Consider the following 15,049-nt stretch of genomic DNA (forward strand, 5'->3'; position numbering starts at 1 on the left):
TTTTGTGTACTTTCTTTCCTTCACACATTCTGTTCCCTTTATTCAATGTTTAAAAAAAAAAGTTCACATTTCTTACATTGAATAAAAATTCCATCGGAGGAAATGCTGACTTTACACATTCCTGTTTTCTTTCCAAACTGAATTACATGAACATTTAAAAAATACAATAAAAAGTAAATCACAGTAGGAAAACTTTTCCCCCTTTTTCAAACCTGCGGTGGAACAAGAAATGTTTTGCTCAAACCAGTGTGTTAAAAAACACATAAACAATTAGCCAAAAGAATACAAAACAATAACCAAAGAAAGAAACTTTTATGTTTAATTCTAACAATTTTCTGTAAATACTCTGCGTTTATGAGAGTCCAGTTGCAAAGTTCCTTCAACTTGTGCTCCAAAAGCCACCCAACAAAATGTTATTCCTGATTCAGGAATAAATACCTAAAACAATTATTACTGTACGTCTTAGAACTGCAGAATGAAGTTCAGCCCATGTATCGATGCGAGCAAAACGCACCGCAGGTCATCAGAAGGCCATGTGTTTTTCTGGTGCCTGTTTGTGGGCGAGATAAAGGAAGAGGATGCTGGACAGGGCGCTGACCAGGAAGATGACGTCAAACCAGCGGTGGTAAAAGTTAAACTGCAGCTCCCCCAGGACCTCTGTCACGATGGAGCGATACTCCAGCGGCATGCTCATTCGCATCAGCAGCACGGATGAAACAAAATACATCCCCTGATAGATTGGAATGCAAATAAAAACATATATATTTACATTTAACTTGAGGTTGCAGGAGGCACTCAACTAAGAAGAAACGCACACTTACCATGATCTGAGCGAGGACAAGCACAATGACATTGGAAGACTTGCTGCTCGATATTGCGTAGAAGAACTTAACAAAATGACGGAGATAATGTTCAGGTTGTGGAAACAGGAAACATCATTTTGGAGAAAGAAATCGTGCAAATGTTTTAACTTAGTTAAGCTGAAAAATATTTGGACATGGTCCTAATTGTATGTTTTTTGACCCAAATGGCCTCCGATCTGGATATAAAAACTAGACACACTGCAGATTAGAGCTGTTAATCTGTATTTAAATGTGCAATTCGTCCACAACCAGGCCAAACCTTTACCTTTGTAAGTGTGATGAGCAAACCTCGTATGGAAGTGACAATTATTATTCCAACCAAGATGAACGAAATATGCTGAGACCAAAATTTCACCTGAAACACACACAAAAAAAAACAGAAAACAATTAAAGCCAAAACCTTTTGAAAAAGGTTTATAAGTAAGACAAAAGGAGATTTTAGATTGTGCCCTTCGAGTGTGAACCTATGTTTAACAACCGTTTTATATGTTAACACGTGGAACATAAGCAGGGCAAGGTTAACTCCAGAGAAAACAAGTAGAGGTGACAAATAATGGGCGGCAAATTATTATTAATGGGTACTTATGCCTTTTTGGAGACATAAAGCAATTAACTAAATTGTAAAGCATTAAATTCATTTTGAAAACTCAATTTCCAGGTTGGTATCAAAATTAAAAAAGTGGTGGCTGTAGAGAGGGTTAGGACAAACCCATGCAATTACATTAGAAGTAATGGAAAAGGTGATATAAACATGTATTCGTACACGTGAGTGTGTTTCTTACATCAAACTGGATGCCCAAGTAGTTAACTGTTATTTCGATACCCCTCGTCACTGGATCCGTCTTCCCAACTCGATCAAACACTATGTTTATTGTGGCCTGTAATTGAAAGGAAGTTTTAAATGTAAAACATATCAGAAGCCTTGATTATGTAACCAACAGTGTGTGCAATGAATGTTTATATGGGATAGAAAATATTAATGCAATATTCCTACCATGAAGATTTTCCAAACACAATAGATGGAAAAGAAGTAACCAAGAAAGTTGAAGTATTTTCCCTGGAATGTCTTTGAATACTCAATTCGCTCCTAAAGATCAGGAAGAATGACAAATATTGACTGAAATATTGACATACCGCACATGATTAAAATGGGTATATTGGGAAAAATAAATGTCTGCTTTGAATAGGCGGAAAGTGCTGTCTGTTAAATGTTTAGTCCAGGTGAGAAAACCCTGCTGGTTTCCATGAAAGAGATTTAAAGAATCATACGTTTACATGTCGGGATACCATTAAAAGTCACCATTCCGCTGACCTTGCTTCTCTGTTTCAGTTAAAACACCCACAATCCTGCGGTGCATCACTATCACATGCCCAAACACCCTCCCCTCCAGAAACACAAACACAAACAGCTACAAAATGGAAACAAACATCAGTTTTTGGTTTTTAATATGAGACCACTTTTAATCATGGAACTGATATTGATAACTAACATCGGCCGATACCAATGTTAGTGGCGATATATCCTGCATACCTATTTATATGGAAATCAAAAATATCTTTGTGTCACAACAACAGCTGGAAAAAGAAAAAAAAAAAAAAATCACACCCTTCCAACATCTAACAAAAGATCTGATATTATGATTGTCACATTTTTATATATTAATCACAGCAGGGATTAGAAGTTACAAATACAGGTTACATAGTTACAACTTAGCAACAATACAAGCACGAATCACAAATTAACGAGTACGAATCTAAAACCCCTGATGGTGTTACACTCCTTACCAGTTGGTGGCGGTAATGCACCTGAAAGTATTATTATTATTATTATTCGCCAACCCCGCATTAAACAAGAAGAAGATGAAGTGGATCTTGTGTGGTTCCCCGTGTCATGTTTTTTTTTTTTTTTTTAATCACAGAGAAAATCAAAGTCTTTTCCAACTTATGTCATGTTCACTTTAACCTAACTCATATCAGTCAGCCACCAAACACTGTTTTTCAACACATCGGATTTAATTATAATCTTTTATTACTGATATACTGCTGGACAGAAAAAATTAGGCTTCCTGTGATGTATGAGAACATATTTCTACTCTTTTAAGAAGAGAAAAAGGAAAATGTTTTTAGGACCATCAAAGCAGAACAGAATATTTCAGTTTGTTTCAGTAATGTTTTGTTACCCCATGGGACAGGGATTAACCAATCAGCTTGTGTTGTGGCTCGTTCATTCCTCACATCGTACAAAACCATCCTTGTGAAATTGGAGACATTTGCTCTTTGCTTGCCAAAGTTAGGGGGGTGGGGGCTTATATTTCAGCCATCTGAAATATTCTGTTCCCCCCTGTAACTTTGGTAAATAGAGACCAAATGTCTCCAAATTCACAGCACCTACTGTCCATGATGAGAGGAATAGAGTCAAAAACTTGCTGGAAAATAATTTGTTTCTATGTTATGAGGGCAGTAAAGAATATTTCAGCCATTTGAAATATGAGAGGAATAAAAACTGTAAACCCCACTAGACCAGGTTTATTTATTATTATTTTATTCCCACCTATTTATTCACATATGGAGAACATATCGTCGCAGGGGAACAGCACAAACCCCGCTTCCCCTTCTTCTACTTGTTTAATAGAGTATTGGTGAACAACTTCCAGGTGCATTACCGCCACCAACTGGCAAGGAGTGTGACAGCTTCATCAGGAGTTATAGATTCATACTTGTAAATTTTTGATTCGTACTTGTATTGTTGCAAAGTTGTAACTTGTATTTGTAACTTCTCAACTTGTGTTCTCACAGATGAAACATCTGATGTCACATGTATTTATAAGTTGACAACAAGGCACAAATACAAATCTTGCATTTATTCATGTTTATTTATGTTCATTTACAAATTTAGACACCTACGCATAAGTTTTTTTTTTACAGTTATCCACAGCTTTTCACTATTCAAAAATGGCCACAATTAAAAGCACAATGTTAACGGGCAAATTTTTCTATCAATATGCCTTACTTATCTTCCTTTTGAGAATAAAAGCAACTTTACTGGGGCTTTTTCCAAAATAAAATATATACTGTATACAGGTGAGCTCAAAAATATTCATACCCCTGGCAAATGGAGATTTAAAAATGTTTTAATTGTGGTGCGGCGCATGGTATAAGAGGCTTCAGTCCCCAACGCAGCTGTACCTGGTTCGAGTCCTGACCCCGGTGACCTGTGCTGCATGTCTTCTTCCCCCCCGCTCTTCAACCCACTGTCTGCCTACTTTCAAATAACAAAAAATAAATGCCACTAGTGTCGCAAAAAACAACAAATCTTAAAAATAAATAATAATTTTAAGAACATGCTTCTTATGGCGGCAGGTCATATGAAAATTAGGGATTGGTCTAGCCATAGTCACAGCTTGTCTCTGTGGATAAAATATCTGCCTAGATTACTTGACACACGCTTGGAAGCATCGACACACAGGACATATCATGGGTTTATACCACTTCCCATAAGAAAATACCTATTTACCATTTTAAAACCAATTTAAATCTAAACCTAAAGTATTAAAAATTATGGGCTTAACTGTATGTAGGCAAAGAGATCAGATAAGAGTTAAGTAAATGTAAAAAAATGCCATTAAATACCATTAAAACATTAAATACAGTGCCTTGTGAAAGTACTCGGCCCCCTTGAACTGGTCAACCTCTTGCCACATTTCAGGCTTCAAACATAAAGATATAAAATTCTAATATTTTTGAAGAATCAACAACAAGTGGGACACAATCGTGAAGTGGAATGAAATTTATTGGATGTGTCAAACTTTTTTAACAAATAAAAAACTGAAGAGTGGGGCGTGCAATATTTTTGGGCACCTTTACTTTCAGTGCAGCAAACTCACTCCAGAAGTTCAGTGAGGATCTCTGAATGATCCAATGTTGTCCCAAATGACTGATGATGATAAATAGAATCCACCTGTGTGTAATCAAGTCTCTGTATAAATGCACCTGCTCTGTGATAGTCTCAGGGTTCTGTTCAAAGCGCAGAGAGCATCATGAAGACCAAGGAACACACCAGGCAGGTCCGAGATACTGTTGTGGAGAAATTTAAAGCCGGATTTGGATACAAAAAGATTTCCCAAGCTTTAAACATCCCGAGGAGCACTGTGCAAACAATCATATTGAAATGGAAGGAGGATCAGACCACTGCAAATCTACCAAGACCCGGCCGTCCCTCTAAACTTTCATCTCGAACAAGGAGAAGACTGATCAGAGATGCAGCCAAGAGGCCCATGATCACTCTGGATGAACTGTAGAGATCTACAGCTGAGGTGGGAGAGTCTGTCCATAGGACAACAATCAGTCGTACACTGCAAAAATCTGGCCTTTATGGAAGAGTGGCAAGAAGAAAGCCATTTCTCAAAGATATCCATAAAAAGTCTCGTTTAAAGTTTGCCACAAGCCACCTGGGAGACACACCAAACATGTGGAAGAAGGTGCTCTGGTCAGATGAAACCAAAATCGAACTGTTTGGCCACAATGCAAAACGATATGTTTGGTGTAAAAGCAACACAGCTCATCACCCTGAACACACCATCCCCACTGTCAAACATGGTGGTGGCAGCATCATGGTTTGGGCCTGCTTTTCGTCAGCAGGGACAGGGAAGATGGTCAAAATTGATGGGAAGATGGATGGGGCCAAATACAGGACCATTCTGGAAGAAAACCTGTTGGAGTCTGCAAGAGACCTGAGACTGGGACGGAGATTTATCTTCCAACAAGACAATGATCCAAAACATAAAGCCAAATCTACAATGGAATGGTTCACAAATAAACGTATCCAGGTGTTGGAATGGCCAAGTCAAAGTCCAGACCTGAATCCAATCGAGAATCTGTGGAAAGAGCTGAAGACTGCTGTTCACGAACGCTCTCCATCCAACCTCACTGAGCTCCAGCTGTTTTGCAAGAAGAATGGGCAAGAATTTCAGTCTCTCGATGTGCAAAACTGATAGAGACAAACCCCAAGCAACTTGCAGCTGTAATTGCAGCAAAGGGTGGCGCTACAAAGTATTAACGCAAGGGGGCCGAATAATATTGCACAACCCACTTTTCAGTTTTTTATTTGTTAAAAAAGTTTGACACATCCAATAAATTTCATCCCACTTCATGATTGTGTCCCACTTGTTGTTGATTCTTCACAGAATATTAGAATTTTATATCTTTATGTTTGAAGCCCGAAATGTAGCAAGAGGTTGAAAAGTTCAAGAGGGCCGAATACTTTCGCAAGGCACTGTAATGATGTACATAATTTCAGGACTGGTTTGTAAAAGGAATGAATGAGAAAGTTTTTAATAATGTTCAGAAACAATTCATTTAGTTTTAACCTTTTTGAACTGAGCACAGAAGTAGTGCTTATGGGTGAACTTTCACAACCCTGAATTACTGTAACTTAATAATGTAGGCAATAACAAGAAAAGGTCTGTATTACATGACAAGAAATGGAACATTTTTCTTGTACAGTGTGATATGTCTTAATTAGCTTTGTTTGGTCAAGTTTGTTTCCAGTGCAAGATGCATGGATAATCCCTGTGTTATTGGACATGCAAATTTGTTACCTTGGTGGCTTGCAGATCCACAGTTTCCAGGAAGAGTTGTCGACTCAACTCTTCCAGGGCATCAACTTCCTGTTGGATTAAAGTCAGATCTGAAGCGAGGAAGTCAGGGGAATCACACCAGCTAAGAGTTTTCTAGACACTTAATAGGAACTAAAAATTAGGAATGCTTGCATCCAAGCATGAAGGATACTTTCACTGCCTGTTTGTGTAGAGGTGACGCTCTTGATCATGCCCCAGAAACCAGTTTGTTTGTTTTGGTCCTCCCCTCGTTGGTACATCTGCCTCCTTGTCATGGCGATTCTTCACAGACAAAAAAAAAGCATTATTTCATATTTTGCCGAAAAAAAAAAAAAAAAAGGTTTAAGATAGAAAGAAATTTTAAAAAGGTAAAATAATTTATCCCACCTTTTCTTTTTGCTGACAATCATATCCATGGTTTGGAGTAGCCGCCGCTCCAGAGCAAGAATGTCACTGTCTGTTACATTCCTGTGAAAACAACAAAAGCTAGCTGTGAAGACACAGCGCCACCTTCAGCATGAATGTTGCGAAACATAGCTGAGGAGGCTCACCTGAGGAAGTAGGACATATATGTGTATGGGCAGTTGACAGCACCAAACCCTGAGAGAAGAGCCATAAGAGTGACTCCGATCACACCGACACGACTGATCAGCTGCTCAATGGACAGAATCCCTGAACAAAATCAATCAGCAACAAACATTAAACAGCTCTTAAACATGACACATGAATGACTGTACAGTACCTTGCAAAGGTCCTGCTTAACATTTTGCCTCATTACAACGACAAACTGTTATGTATTTATTGGGATTGTATGAGATAGACAAGTAACACACAATTGTGAAGTTGAAAGAAAACAATACATTTAAAGGTTTTTTGGGTTTTTTGTAAACAAACATCTGAAAAGTGTGTTGGACTTTTACATTAGTTATTACTAAGTCAGTAGTATGTAGAAACACATTTCCCTGCTATGACAGCTGCAAGTCTTTTGGGGTACTCTGAATGAACTTTTCCCTAAGTCATCTTTGATAAATACCCTAGTCTCAGTCAGATTTCACGAAGTGTGTTTGTGGACCTCAAATTTCAAGACTTGCAATATACAGGTCCTTCTCAAAAAATTAGCATATTGTGATAAAGTTCATTATTTTCCATAATGTCATGATGAAAATTTAACATTCATATATTTTAGATTCATTGCACACTAACTGAAATATTTCAGGTCTTTTATTGTCTTAATATGGATGATTTTGGCATACAGCTCATGAAAACCCAAAATTCCTATCTCACAAAATTAGCATATCATTAAAAGGGTCTCTAAACGAGCTATGAACCTAATCATCTGAATCAACGAGTTAACTCTAAACACCTGCAAAAGATTCCTGAGGCCTTTGAAACTCTCAGCCTGGTTCATCACTCAAAACCCCAATCATGGGTAAGACTGCCAACCTGACTGCTGTCCAGAAGGCCACTATTGACACCCTCAAGCAAGAGGGTAAGACACAGAAATAAATTTCTGAACGAATAGGCTGTTCCCAGAGTGCTGTATCAAGGCACCTCAGTGGGAAGTCTGTGGGAAGGAAAATGTGTGGCAGAAAACGCTGCACAACGAGAAGAGGTGACCGGACCCTGAGGAAGATTGTGGAGAAGGGCCGATTCCAGACCTTGGGGGACCTGCGGAAGCAGTGGACTGAGTGTGGAGTAGAAACATCCAGAGCCACCGTGCACAGGCGTGTGCAGGAAATGGGCTACAGGTGCCGCATTCCCCAGACCTGGGCTACAGAGAAGCAGCACTGGACTGTTGCTCAGTGGTCCAAAGTACTTTTTTCGGATGAAAGCAAATTCTGCATGTCATTCGGAAATCAAGGTGCCAGAGTCTGGAGGAAGACTGGAGAGAAGGAAATGCCAAAATGCCAGAAGTCCAGTATCAAGTACCCACAGTCAGTGATGGTCTGGGGTGCCGTGTCAGCTGCTGGTGTTGGTCCACTGTGTTTTATCAAGGGCAGGTTCAATGCAGCTAGCTATCAGGAGATTTTGGAGCACTTCATGCTTCCATCTGCTGAAAAGCTTTATGGAGATGAAGATTTCATTTTTCAGCACGACCTGGCACCTGTTCACAGTGCCAAAACCACTGGTAAATGGTTTACTGACCATGGTATCACTGTGCTCAATTGGCCTGCCAACTCTCCTGACCTGAACCCCATAGAGAATCTGTGGGATATTGTGAAGAGAACGTTGAGAGACTCAAGACCCAACACTCTGGATGAGCTAAAGGCCGCTATCGAAGCATCCTGGGCCTCCATAAGACCTCAGCAGTGCCACAGGCTGATTGCCTCCATGCCACGCCGCATTGAAGCAGTCATTTCTGCAAAAGGATTCCCGACCAAGTATTGAGTGCATAACTGTGCATGATTATTTGAAGGTTGACGTTTTTTGTATTAAAAACACTTTTTTTTTATTGGTCGGATGAAATATGCTAATTTTGTGAGATAGGAATTTTGGGTTTTCATGAGCTGTATGCCAAAATCATCCGTATTAAGACAATAAAAGACCTGAAATATTTCAGTTAGTGTGCAATGAATCTAAAATATATGAATGTTAAATTTTCATCATTACATTATAGAAAATAATGAACTTTATCACAATATGCTAATTATTTGAGAAGGACCTGTATTGTACATTGGATTTTGGTCTTTACTTTGACTGGGTCATTCTAACTAAGGCTTTAATTCAATTCAGTTTATTTATATAGCGCCAATTCACAACACATGTCTCAAGGCACTTCACAACAGTCAGGTTCATACATTCCAATTAATCCTAATCATTGAACAGTGCAGTCAGATTCAGTTATTTATTCAAATTGGATAAAACGTTTTTCTGTCTAAGGAAACCCAGCAGATTGCATCCAGTCAGTGACTTGCAGCATTCCCTCCTCCTGGATGAGCATGTAGAGACAGTGGACAGTCACTGGCGTTGACTTTGCAGCAATCCCTCATACTGAGCATGCATGTAGCGACAGTGGAGAGGAAAAACTCCCTTTTAACAGGAAGAAACCTCCAGCAGAACCAGGCTCAGTGTGAGCGGCCATCTGCCACGACCGACTGGGGGTTAGAGAGAACAGAGCAGAGACACAAAGAGAAGAAAGAAGCACTGATCCAGGAGTCCTTTCTATGGGAAGGAAAAGTAAATGTTAATGGATGTAGCTCCTTTAGTTGTTTCACCTAGAAAGAAAGAACAGATAAACTCTGAGCCAGTTTTCAAGGTTAAGAGTCTGAAAGAGAGCAAATATAATTAGTTACAGTGAAAGCTCAGTCAATCGCCATATCTAGGGGAGAGAAAGGGTTAAACACTGAAAGACAGGGCCATGTGGATCATCGGTAGAAGGTGAGCATTAAGTTGTTGCCAGCAGAAGCTCGGACGATGCCCCTCTCCAGAAATGTGTCACAGGTAGATACAGAGTCAGGCCAGGTGTAGCTTCTAGGAAGAGAAAAGAGAGAGAACCTGCGGTCCACCCGGACCAAAACCTCACGCCACAAGAACAGTTTTTTCCCATCTGCCACCAGCTTTGTTAACAAAGCCCGGAAACCACCCTGACACTCTCCCTTTCTCCCACACCCCACCTTTTTTGCTGACAGGACACTTGTAACTTGCAACTCTAAGCGTTACATTAACGCTCAGCTTGGACTCCTGCTTTACTTGCAGTGACATACTTGCACACTGATCACCTGCACTGTTGTATTGCTCTCGCATCCTATACTGCTCTACATTTACTCTCACTCACTTAGAACTGTGCACATATATTTATATTATATTGTAGATATGTTTATACTGTTTAATTTGTATTGTATTGCACCGACTACGCCAAAGCAAATTCCTTGTATGTCCAAAAACGTACTTGGCAATAAAGCGTTTCTGATTCTGAAAAGCTGAAATAACAGCAAATATTGCAAAATTGGAGAGTAGTGTGAGAATGTAGCGAAGAGGGTGAAAGTGGTCATTATGTCCCCCAGCAGCCTAAGCCTATAGCAGCACCACTACAGAGATAGCTCAGGATAACCTAAACCACTCTAACTATAAGCTTTATCAAAAAGGAAAGTTTTAAGCCTAGCCTTCAAAGTAGACAGGGTGTCTGCCTCACGGACTAAAACTGGGAGCTGGTTCCACAGGAGAGGAGCCTGATAACTAAAGGATCTGCCTCCCATTCTACTTCTAGAGACTCTAGAAACCACCAGTAAACCTGCAGTCTGAGAACAAAGTGCTCTGTTAGGAACATATGGAACAATCAGATCTCTGATGTATGATGGAGCTAGATCATTAAGGGCTTTATATGTGAAGAGGAGAATTTTAAATTCTATTCTGGATTTAACAGGGAGCCAATGAAGGGAAGCTAAAGTAGGAGAAATATCATCTCTCTTTTTAATTTTCATCAGAACTCTTGCTGCAGCATTTTGAATCAGCTGAAGGCTTTTAACTGCATTTTGTGGACATCCTGATAGTAACGAATTACAATAGTCCAGCCTTGAAGTAACAAATGCATGGACTAGTTTTTCAGCGTCACTCCTGGACAGGATATTTCTAATTTTGGCAGTGTTCCGGAGATGAAAGAAGGAAATCCTAGAAACCTGTTTAATATGGGATTTAAATGACATGTCCTGGTCAAAAATAACACCAAAGTTTTTTACTTTATTATCGGAGGTCAATTTAATGCCATCCAGGTTAAGTGATTGACTAAGCAGTTTCTTTTTTAAAGACTCCGGTCCAAAGATGACAACTTCTGTCTTGTCTGAATTTGGAAGCAGGAAATTTAAAGTCATCCAAGTTTTTATGTCTTCAAGACGTGCTTGTAGTCTATCTAACTGGTTGGACTCATCAGGATTCATGGATAAGTAAAGCTGAGTGTCATCAGCGTAACAGTGAAATTCTATGCAGCCTGATAATTTGACCTATTGGAAGCATATATATATATATATATATATATAGTAATATATATATATATAGTAAAGAGAATTGGCCCAAGTACTGAACCCTGTGGTACTCCACAATTAACCCCGGAGTTTAAAGATGATTTATCATTTATATGAACAAACTGGAATCTGTCAGACAAATAAGATTTAAACCAGCCTAGCGCTGTTTCCCTGATCCTTACAGCATATTCCAGCCTTTCTAAGAGAATATTGTGATTAACAGTATCAAATGCAGCACTGAGATCTAACAGAACAAGTACAGACACAAGTCCATTATCTGAAGCCATAAGAATATCATTAGTGACTTTCAGCAGAGCTGTTTCAGTGCTATGATGAGCTCTGAAGCCTGACTGAAACTCTTCAAACAAGTCATTGCTGTGTAAATGCTCACACAATTGATTAGCAACTATTTTCTCAAGAATTTTAGATAAGAATGGAAGATTGGATATAGGCCTGTAATTTTTAAATCATCTTGATCAAGCGAAGGTTTCTTAAGTAAAGGTTTAATTACAGCTACCTTAAAAGCCTGTGGTACATATCCATTTACTAAAGATAGATTAATCATATCTAAAATGGGGCTGGTAATCAGAGGAAACACTTCCTTAAATAATTTGGTTGGGATTGGGTCTAACATACAAGTTGAAGATTTAGATGAAGCTAATATTTCTGATAACTCAGGAAGCTTCACAGGATCAAAACAGTCCAAACACAAATCAGGTTCTGCAGTTATTTCCAATGTTGTCTCACTTGCTGAGAATGAAGTAGTCATCTTCGGGAGTATGTCAAAGATTTTCTTTTTAATAGAATAAATTTTATTTAAAAACAATCCCGTCATGACTGCTGGGAGCTAAGTGAATGGATGGCTCAACAGAGCTATGACTCTGTGTAAGTTAAGGAACTGTACTAAACAGAAACCTAGGATTATTCTTGTTCTCTTCTATTAATGATGAGAGATAAGCTGTTCTGGCTTGGTGAAGTGTCTTTTTATACAACAGTAGGCTATTTTTCCAGATTAAGTAGGAATGCTCTAGGTGTGTAGAGCGCCATTTTCTCTCCAATTTTCTAACATTGTGCTTTAAAGTGCGTAGCTCTGAATTAAACCAGGGAACCTGCCTCCTATGAATAATTACCTTCTTTTTCAAGGGGGCTGCATTGTCTAATGCACCACACAATGATGAAGTAACACTATGAACAGGAGAATCAATTTGTGACGGGGAAGAAACAAAATTATTGCCGTCCACTGTGCTTTTCTGTGATAATGAGGAAATTAAAAGTGGAACAGATTCTTTAAAGGTTGTTACAGCATCGTCTGATAATGATCTACTATAATGACATTTTCTTTCAGGTGTGGAGTACTCGGTTAAATTAAACTCAAAGGTTATTAAAAAATGGTCAGACAGGACAGGGTTATGAGACAATATTGTTATGTCTTTACACTTAATGCCATATGTCAACACAAGGTCCAGAGAATGAAGACAAAGGTGGGTAGGTTTGCTAAAGTTTTGAGCAAAGCCAAATGAGTCTAAGATAGCATTAAACGCTATATTTAGGCTATCACTTTCAGTGTCAACATGAATGTTAAAATCCCCCACTATAATGACCTTATCTATATTCAACACTAAATCAGATAAAAGGTCTGAAAATTGATCTAAAAATTTTGAGTAATCTAAACCATTCTACTGTTGCTATGTATAGTGCAGTTGTCCTGTAGGAAGGTGAACCTGTGAAATGTTAGTTTTCCACCAGATTTACAAGTCTGTATCTAGACCAAAAAGTTTAAATTAGGTCATTTTATAGCAGATAACCTTTATCCACATGTATGCGGTGTCCCATATATTACTCGTGACAAACTGAATACAGGACTTCCAACGGCTTTCTTCTTGCCAGTCTTTTATAAAGATGCGGTTTGTTCAGTAATGTTCTCCAATAAACCCGAAGGCCTTCATAGAACAGAATTACCTCTAAACAGAATTAAATCCACTTGATTTTATTAAGGACTATCAGAATAAATATAGCTAAATATAAATGAACACTAAACTTACATTTTGATAGAAAGAAATTAAAATCATGTTTTCTTTTTTCTTCCACTTCTAATTTATGCACAACTTTCTGCTCATCTATCACAAAAACTCCACTGAACTCTGTCAAAATGGGAGATGTTCAAAAGATGCAAATAATTTTGCATCACACTACCGTGGTATTAGATACAAGACATGATAAAAGCCTCATACACTCACCATGTTTTGGACTCAAGATAGGGAAGGGGTCTCCCAACTTCCAGAAGAAATACATGAAGGTGAACCACACCATACAGGCAAAAAGAAGTCTTTGCCTCTGCACTGAAAAGACAAGAAGCAAACAGTTCATTAATGAGATCATCAAATGATCAGTACCTCCAAATGTTTGGTCCAATTTTGTTTGAACTTACATAGTCGTATGTTGCTGACTACGAAGTAACCGATGTAGAAAGGCACTACGAAGATCAGGACCAGCAGAATCACGTAGAGGTTCAGCTTCCAGTGGAAATATCTGGAACTAGGACAAAATGTGATGGTTTTATCAGTTTTATCAGTTTTAATCAATGGAACAGGTTACCCTCCGGGAAATAAATGCCACTTACGTGCTACTTAAGGCCCCAAGAATCTCAAAAATGATGAGCTCAAACATTGTACAAGAAAATGCAAAGGTGACAGAGAAAACCACCTGGACAACATACTGTCGCACCTGAAAACAAAACACACAGATTGACAGTGAAGCAGATCTGTTTAAAAAGACAAGGTAAACTGTTGTGATTTTCTTAATAGAATAGATATAATTGTGCATTTTGGAAATACCAGTGGCACTTGTGCCGCAATTTGACAACAATTTAGTTATGTATAATTCTGCATTGAAATAAACTACTAGTATTGAAAATAAAGTCACAATAACGCCATACCTCATAATCTTTGAACAGCTGTCGCATAAAGAACAACCAGCCGAACCCAAAAAACAGCACCTGAGGTGAAATATGCAGAAAATAATTGGTGGACAAGCAGGAAGACAGACAGTAACCTAATACATAAAATAGCTTGAAAAACCTTACAATCCTATTGTACCTCAGGTTCAAGCCCAGTCTAATGGGTTCATTAGACTCGGCCTTAAATCAGTTGGGTCTAATTTCGATACGAATTAGATATAACAAATTTATTTGACAGGTTGCACACATTTATAAAAATGTGCGATCACGTACAACTAAAATATTCTAATAGTTGACGGATAAACAATTCCTTTAACCCATATTTTGCAATGTTAACAAACTGGCTAGGAACCATGCTTATGAGTAACCATTCGGTTTAAGTGGGTAAAATCAAGCATATTATTTTCTTTACACTACCTTAGACGCAGTGGTCCGTATCCTAAACATCTAAATAAACTAAAGAGTAGTAGACCTTTCTAACCGGTTACCTGAGAGGTGAACATGATGACTGAGTCCACCAGGAACGACATGACGATGATGTCTGTAAAAACAACCCGGAACACTTTGAAAGTTCACTCTGAGTGCGCCGCAAATTGCTGGCCAGTTTTAGTTCATTTCAACCCAAAAACAACCAAAAACAAACAACGCCTCTCTTTA

General features: G+C 38.6%; 1 protein-coding gene across 2 annotated transcripts; it reads right to left on the reverse strand.

Moving 5' to 3' along the window:
- Window positions 1-7: 7 nt before the first annotated feature.
- On the reverse strand, window positions 8-15,013 carry si:ch73-390b10.2 (Golgi pH regulator). Of its 2 annotated transcripts, none has more exons than XM_047370588.1 (14): window positions 14,881-15,013; window positions 14,372-14,431; window positions 14,057-14,160; window positions 13,865-13,878; window positions 13,674-13,775; window positions 7,030-7,150; window positions 6,866-6,946; window positions 6,651-6,760; window positions 6,461-6,549; window positions 1,858-1,950; window positions 1,646-1,741; window positions 1,129-1,218; window positions 822-887; window positions 8-730 (listed from the first exon to the last, which is right to left on the reverse strand). In XM_047370588.1, exons 1-14 carry the CDS (start codon window positions 14,920-14,922, stop codon window positions 524-526), a joined length of 1,275 nt encoding a protein of 424 aa, XP_047226544.1. In that variant the 5' UTR covers window positions 14,923-15,013; the 3' UTR covers window positions 8-523. The 2 variants fall into 2 exon arrangements, with proteins under 2 accessions (XP_047226544.1, XP_047226545.1); XM_047370589.1 differs by having other exon boundaries at window positions 13,865-13,971.
- Window positions 15,014-15,049: the final 36 nt, after the last annotated feature.

This window comes from Girardinichthys multiradiatus, chromosome 7 (assembly GCF_021462225.1).
Source record: "Girardinichthys multiradiatus isolate DD_20200921_A chromosome 7, DD_fGirMul_XY1, whole genome shotgun sequence".
Taxonomy (NCBI): Eukaryota; Metazoa; Chordata; class Actinopteri; order Cyprinodontiformes; family Goodeidae; genus Girardinichthys; species Girardinichthys multiradiatus.

Coding starts and splice junctions, on each gene's coding strand:
- si:ch73-390b10.2 (XM_047370589.1), bottom strand. CDS start 14,922: ATGTCGTTCCTGGTGGACTCAGTCATCATGTTCACCTCTCAG. Junction 6,550..6,650: donor TACACAAACAGGCAGTGAAA/GTATCCTTCATG, acceptor TCCTCGCTTCAG/ATCTGACTTTAATCCAACAG. Junction 1,219..1,645: donor ACTTGGGCATCCAGTTTGAT/GTAAGAAACACA, acceptor TGTGTGTTTCAG/GTGAAATTTTGGTCTCAGCA.